General features: G+C 38.2%; 1 protein-coding gene across 1 annotated transcript; it reads right to left on the reverse strand.

Moving 5' to 3' along the window:
- Positions 1–849: 849 nt before the first annotated feature.
- On the reverse strand, positions 850–7474 carry tm2d3 (TM2 domain containing 3). Its single transcript, XM_037697593.1, has 6 exons — positions 7342–7474; positions 6924–7028; positions 5094–5248; positions 4789–4963; positions 2669–2744; positions 850–2545 (listed from the first exon to the last, which is right to left on the reverse strand). Exons 1-6 carry the CDS (start codon positions 7445–7447, stop codon positions 2380–2382), a joined length of 783 nt encoding a protein of 260 aa, XP_037553521.1. The 5' UTR covers positions 7448–7474; the 3' UTR covers positions 850–2379.
- Between the last annotated feature and the right edge of the window lie 227 nt (positions 7475–7701).

Genomic DNA, 7701 nt, shown 5'->3' on the forward strand with positions numbered 1-7701 from the left:
GTCGTGGAACAGATATAAGGAAGACGATGTTCCTCTGCTACGACGTTAACCCCTCCCTGAACCCCTCCTTCTGCCACAGCCTGAGGGGGATCATAGGCCTCTCTCACCACTATCTGTGCAAACTGAGAGAAAAAGAAAAAAAGACACAAACAACTCCGACTGACAGCTTTTCACTGGAAAGTTCAAGCTCCTGGCAATCTGAAACAAACTCAGACTCAAGTTCTGGAAGTTGTTGTGGTCCTGACCTGTGACCTCGGCTAACACTCTACAGCTCGGGTGTCCAAAGTGTTTAAGTTTGCAGTTTAAGAACAATATCATTTTGGCCAGCAGGCTGTAGAGGTCGATGTAAACTTTCTGCAAATTCATTGGTAATCCTGTTTTATGTTTAGATTTTTACAGGATAACGGGTGAAAAGAAATATTGTCAAATTGAGCAATATTAAGTAAAATACAAACCTTTGGCTGTAATATTTTTTATTTTCACTTCATGGTACAAAGCACCAAAAACCTTTACTGATTTCTACCAGAAAGGAGAATTTCAGAGGATTAATAAAACTTGACTAAATATCGCAGTTGATTAAATATTCAAGACATTTTTAAATGAATATAACGTGGTATCATCTGCATACGAGATGCTCAACTTTATCAAACCTTCTATGAATCTGTTGCAGCGACTGACAGCTGGACGATTGTTCAGAACTTTGATCAGCCTTTTGGGTTGTCCATGGTCCAAAAGGCTGATTGACCCCCTTTTAAAAGGACACTTACTCAAATTACGCTGAGAACTGACTAAAATGAACTTTCCACAAGAAAACAACAAACATAGACCAAACAAATCAAATCCTTTTTAATACAAAATATAAGCTTAGCGTTTATGAAGCTTTTAACGTTTTCTTATCTACAACAATGGAAGTCTCCACCAAAATAGTAAATTTGTCCTTTCTCCAAAATATTGTTCATGTTGAGAGTTAATCACATTTTTGTGGCCCACAAGTCTTTTCATCTGGATAGTTTTGGGCCACGTATGAAAACCTGTGCTCTAGTTTCAATGCAGGATCTGAAAGAAACAGCATTTTCCACAATCATGTTACTGATAGTGAGCAAAAAAAGTCCACGCTAGTCACATTTTAAGTCCTGTTCTTGGAGATTTTGGTTTGAATTCTTGTTTTTCTTTTTTAAATGAACCAATATCTTTTCAGCACCTGCACAGTTATAAACAATGTTGCCACAATAAATACTACAAAACGCGAAAGGATACAAATACATTCATGTGGTAAGCAGTGTTAAGTGCAGTTGCATTTTATTTTTATAACTTAAAAATAATTTATTTACAGTGTCCATAAATAAATACCAACCAACACTTAACAAAAACATGGAAACAGAAGGTGGTTGGTCTCAAACCTAAAATAACATTAAGGGTCACTTTTTTTTGTCCACACAATGCAAATTAAGTGTAAAAAAGATTAGCAGTAGAAAGCAGAGAACATATCTGCAATATCTCCAACACGAGAAAACCACAGAGTCACTGGAGTTTGCTAACACAGCTCTTTTCAAAGGTTTCGAAATCTATCATACACAAAGGTTTTTGGATTAGCTGTTCATTTTCACAAATGTGACTATGTGGCTGCAGCAAGAGAACAAACTCTCAGTACAACAAAACAAACCAAGTCTAAGAAACTGAAATGAGTTTCAAAAGGACATAAAGTTTGTTTTTAAACCCACAGGACAGTTTTCTTGTAGATGTGACCTCCACTGCTGACTTCAGGTGGTGACAATTGAAGGTTTTTTTTTGTCAAAAGCGACCGTCATCAATAAAAACACAATTCAGTGCAATCCCTGCAGCATTTTCATGCTTTTAAAACATAAACGTTACCCTTCAACTTGTCTTCTGTCTGTGTGGCATGGCCATAAAAAGCTCTGTAGCCATGGTAACCATCTGACCCTTGCTGATGCATCTACCTTGTAATAAAGGAGGAGCAATAAGTACTCTAAGGTGACAGGACGTCTGTGAAAGAACCGCTCCACAGGAAACCAAAGCTGTCAATCGGCAAGATGGAGCCTAACCACTAGTTACGCAAAACCAACTGGATGCACGCCGTCACTGGCTCCTCATCCTCCTGCACAGCTCCATCTGCACAGTCTCAACAGGAGATGGGCGCAGAGTGACTGGGATGGATCGAAAGGTTCTGTGGGCAGAGTTTGCACTGGCGTGAAGAGGAAAACACTTCCTGCTTGGTAGCAGATGGGATGAGGACGTGTTGAGCAGAGCGAGGGCAGGCAAACGTGATAAGAACACGGCATCTGAGATCTTCAGTCTTTGCAGAGTGAAGTAGTGTGAGAAGAGGAGGTCATAAACCAACAGCGTGTCCAGAGCTTTGCTTCAGATGTACAGCGAGCCGTCAGCAGGACCCACATAGCCGACCCCTATTAGAAGAACATCTATCAAAGTCCAGATGCCCAGGCCGCCAAAGCTGAACAGTTTGCCCAGACCCTCTCTCCACTGACCCAGATAAAACCGGTCTGCACCAAAACCACCAAGAGTGATGCTACGGAAACATAGAACAGGACACAGACACAATGAAATCATTTTATCTCGACTCAAAAAAAAAGGTTTTAATTTCAGCATCAAAAATTGTCTGAACCATTAGAAATGCTGCTGGTAAGTTTACCTGAGCGCCAGCGCTGTCAACCATTTGTATCCACCAGTCCAGTTACAGAATAACCGTTTCTGAAAACTCCGTTTGCCTACAGGAGACAATTATGAGACGCGTTATACAAACTCCGACATTGAAACTCTCAACAAGCCTGTGCAAGGCAAATTATTCTTATATTCTAACGTAGTTTCACACTTCTCATTTTGTCCTCAAGACAGAAAAGTGCCATCACTTTTTATAAACACCACAAACTAAATGTATCTTTAAAATCATTCATTAAGCAAATAAAAGCAGTTTATATTTAAAAATGTGGAGAACTTGACACATTTGGTACTGCAGGCCATTTTTTCCATAAATGAAGCTGAACATGTCTTTTTTTTTTTAAACTAACAGTCAAATGTTCAATGCATGACATGCTTTTATAAATTAAAAAAACAAAAAAATATTGTTTTGTTTAATCTGTTATAGTCATGTGAAAGTCATCTAGTATTAGCTGTGAATAAGTGTTTATAAATAAATCAAACATAAAACAAATGTATTATTTTGGAGTCAATTCAAAAGGTCAAATTAAGAACAGATTACTGCAAGTAAACTTTAATGTCCACAGCTAAGAGTTAATTAAATTAAAATTAGGGTTATTGGATTAGGTGTTCATAATTCAAAGCTTTCACTAGTTTGGGTACAAATTGTCTTTTTTTAAAACTACAGCTGTCTTAGATCTTGAGTTATTGGGTGGCTGTGGCTGAGTGGTTAGAGCAGTTGTCCTCCAATGCAAGAGTTGGGGGTTCGATTCCACCAGCAGTCACATGCCCAAGTGTCCCTGGGCAAGACACTGAACCCCTCAATGCCTCCGATGTGTGTCCCATTGGTGTATGAATGTGATCAAGCTCTGATTATTCTCTTTATAGATCTAGTAGAGTGCTGTATGAATGGGTAAATGAGGGCACAGATTGTGTTGTAAAGCACTTTGAGTATATTGATAAGATAAAAAAGCACTATACAAGTACAGTCCATTTACCATATATTTTTGTTGAGACATCTGTACTATTATCACAAAAAAAATGCAGGATGTTTTCTCATTTCAATCAACAAACATTTAATGAATGAATATACGTCTAAGAAGGAAATAAAAATATCTGAAGGATCTAAATCATAATAATGTGAAAGGAATATTTAAATTATTTCTGTAATGACTAGCTGGTTGTAAAATATATTTATAAATCTGCGAATGTATCACTCTAGGCTGTTTCTTTAAAATGGTTTCCAGATCCAGCAACAGTTTAGCACAAAGTCCACAGGAACCACTTGTGGCTGTTCTATTACATTTACAATCAGAATAAAGACTGCACAAATTTGAGCAGCATGGGGGTCATTACAAACAAATATAGCACCACTGCAGTTTGCCAGTGACCAAAGTAAACAAGTAGACCTTTATGACAAGTTTTTTCTCTATAGAAACTGTAATTCTATTTTGAATCCATTTTTGTTGGAAAAAATGCATGAACTCAACCATGCTATTTGTTAAATTATCGTAGTTTAGTTTATATGCTGTTTCAACTGGATCAACTGTTACTAAATATTGAACAGCCTGCAGTTGTCACTTTCTCACGAGTGTAAACCTGATGTACAGTCAGAAATAAACATTGTCTACACTCTGACACAGTATAGACTGAATGCACTCTTTCTAATGACGTTTACAATTAAATACAGCCTACATACGTTTTATGCTTAAATGTGCAAATGTACAAAAAAAGTACTCTTCCCCAAAGTCATTTACTTGAATAAGACAGTTAAAAGCATAATGCTGATCTGTTTTAACCATTTTCCTAACAGAGACAAAGAAAAAGCCATCCTACACTTTTCATTTCTGTGTTTATATAACAGAGATAAAGAATACAAAGTTTGCATGACTCACGCCTCAATTACCAGGAAATGAAAGAGCCTACAAAGCTTAAACTGTCTCTTATTCACCGGAAAAAAGCTAGCAGCTCAAATCTTTACTGAAGATATAGAAATGTATATTTTTATTTTTTGTAAATTCGTAGTGTTTAAAAAAAATTTAAAAATCACAGCTCAAACAACGACTAGCTTTGTGTGTAATTACTCCACTGTTGTTGGAAACAAAACCATCATACCTAAACAATGCACATGGTCTAAGACTTCACAGGTGGCGTTGTAGCGCTTGCGTGGGCAGGAGACTGTCATACAGTTGGTGAGGTTTGAGCAGCGGTACAGAGATGGGTCCAGCTGCCAGCAGAACTGACAGATGATGGAGAGAGTAAAGTTGGTTTGCTGCTGTCCTGACTCTCCCTAAAAAAGAGACAAAAAAAAAAGTTACTACACCGAAACCTCTGCATTAAAAAGTTCAATTTTATCCTGTGAAAATTTGCTTGAAAAAGTGGAGACATTCTCTACATCTAACAAAAACATTTCTACTCACTATACAGTGAACATCCTTTTTGGGTTTACAGGTGAAGGCAGCTGGTTTGCCGTAGGTGCAGTTGTGTTGGTAGTTGCACTGAATGCAATCTGCTGGCAGGCGACTGCACAAACCCCGACTAGGGCATTTAGAAGTGTCTTCATCTGTTGGGGACACTAAAAAACATCTGTTATTGCACTAAAAATTACCTTAAATTACTAATGTCACCATACAACTGTGATACGAGCTGGTAACTGTGGCAAATTTATCCCATGATGGAGACCTTGTACACAATCAGGGTTTGACAAGAAGAATTACGAAGAGATATTTATTAGCGATGCACGATAATAGATTTTTGGCCGATATCAGATATGTTAAAACTTATTCTGCAGATAACCGATGCTGATATTTTATATATGTTCCTTTGTCAGAACATAGCCCTCTTATTTAGGCTTGTTTGCTACAAAAAATTGTGCAACAGCTGCTGGTGACATATATTCAGTAACAGCCATATGATATGCATAGCACTTTGACTTATATTAAATGAAAAGTGTTAAATATTTATTAGCATTAGTCACCTGTGATGCTGTCTCACTTGTGGAGGTTTGTTCCAGGTTCCTAGCTGCAGTGTGGGATCCTCTGCACTCTTGTGCATGAAGGACAGACTTTTTAAGTTCAAAGTTTTTGTCTGTCCATTGTGCCGTAAGACTAATCATGCTAACGAGGCTAACACAACGTCCAAATGTCTGTGGTAAAACTCACCCAACAAGTCGTGTTATCAGTTATTAGCTTCTCAATGACGTCGGAAATGACGACTTGTAACTCGGGTAACGTTATGTCGGAAAAATATCTCCGACTGCAGCCGATGTAGAGCGGCTTGTGCTGCCACTGCAGGCAAAAACAGTGCCTTTTATATTGGTGAGTTATTTTATTGGAATGGCCAATGTCCAATACTGAAATTTAGCATTAATATCGGCTGATACCGACACCATGCTGATAATGTCGTGCATCCCTAATATTTATACACTTTGTGGACACAGTCCCAGTGACTCTCAGTCCAAGTGTGTTAAACAAACCATCCACAATAAAAGATCTGTTAATAAAAATATGCAGTTTCACTATAATCGTAACTAAAACCACATAACAGAATGTGACTGAGACACTTCATCAGATCATGTTTACCATAACTGAATTCAACTCTTTTATTTTTTAATTTAGCCGTTATTTATACAGGTAGTCTCATTGAGTCGAGAGAGACCTGTTTGGGAGCAGATGGTGGGGGTTAAGGGCCTTGCTCATGGGCCCAGAGTGGGGCAAATGAGGGTGGAGGCAGGTGTGGGTGTTTCACCTTTTCCACCCACATTTTAATGTTGTCTGTACCGGGAGTTGAACCTGCGACTTTCCGATCGCAGGCCCATCTTCTCTAGCTTCTGCGCGACTACTCCCCTATGAAACTTTAAAAAAAGAATAAAAACTAAAATGTATCTTTCCATCCTGCTCTTAATGTTCTTTCACTGATAAATTTTAAAGAAATCTCTAAATAGAACTGGATTATGAGCATGTAGATTATAAACACACTAAACACTACAAAAGTCATTCACAAGAAAACAAGGCGTCATAAACCTGCATAATTTCAAAACTCCCAAAACATACACATTTAGCATAAAGAGTACTATAATAAGCAATTAAGACTTGTACTTGTGGCTCATTAGTCCTATGTCATGTGCATCAAACTTGCATCTCGTGTGACATGTTTATCATTGTTTCAAACTTTTCAACCAAATACATATCAACAACGACTAATTTTGTTTACAAGAGTTTTTTGTTGTTGTTTGTTTTAAGAGTTTCTACCAGAAGCTGCAGCAGGGACCACAGGACTGGTGATGATGGGTCCACGCTGGGCCTCTCTGGTGAACGCAGGCTCTTGGTGGCTAACCTGAGGAGAACTCAAGTACCCTGAAAACCACCCAGAACAGAAAAACAAAAACATCCGGTCATTTAATTTCAACTAGCTTTATTCAGTATTAGCAGCTAACTGATAGGTCTCATGAACAGCCAATTAAGTATGACGTAATTACCAAAATTGTTCAGTGATCAACCACGATTTAAACAAACGCTACACATTCCGTGTTTTCATTGCGGGCTAGCTAGCTGCACTGTGCTAAGACAGCTAACCTGTTAGCTTAGCCCCAATGCTAGTTCTGTTACCAGTACACAATAACGACCAAAACTTTGAGCTGGACTAAAACTGACGACCTCGTAAACATACCGTTCACGCTCTGTAAGACCAGGTCCATAAACAATATGACAAATATCCCGCAGTGTTTTAGGCACCGTCCTCGGCCTGGTCTCCACATCCGACAGCTAGTAGCCATCGTTGTTGCTGCGGAAGATGCTGCGTTCAGGTCATGTAGGAAAAAAGACAATTACGAGAGGGGAGCTGGTCCCTCACCTTTTCCGTTCATGGATATTTAATTAGTTTAATTTCAAATAATTGTACATCTGTTAAGACAGAGTCAACATTACAAAAAAAGTGTAACATACGTAGAAAATTAGATAAACAAGTTATAGTTTAGGTGTTGTACGATTAGCATAACCAACAAAGTCCATGCAATAATCCAGCTATACA

The sequence above is a fragment of the Nematolebias whitei genome, chromosome 2, assembly GCF_014905685.2.
Source record: "Nematolebias whitei isolate Nwh7 chromosome 2, NemWhi1, whole genome shotgun sequence".
In the NCBI taxonomy this organism is placed as follows: domain Eukaryota; kingdom Metazoa; phylum Chordata; class Actinopteri; order Cyprinodontiformes; family Rivulidae; genus Nematolebias; species Nematolebias whitei.

What these genes read in the sequence shown, in the direction of transcription:
- tm2d3 (XM_037697593.1), bottom strand. Translation starts at nt 7,447, where the DNA reads ATGGCTACTAGCTGTCGGATGTGGAGACCAGGCCGAGGACGGTGCCTA. An exon ending in GGTCCCTGCTGCAGCTTCTG is followed by an intron (nt 5,249 to 6,923) that starts GTAGAAACTCTT and finishes GATGTTTTTTAG; the next exon opens with TGTCCCCAACAGATGAAGAC. An exon ending in AAAAGGATGTTCACTGTATA is followed by an intron (nt 4,964 to 5,093) that starts GTGAGTAGAAAT and finishes TCTCTTTTTTAG; the next exon opens with GGAGAGTCAGGACAGCAGCA.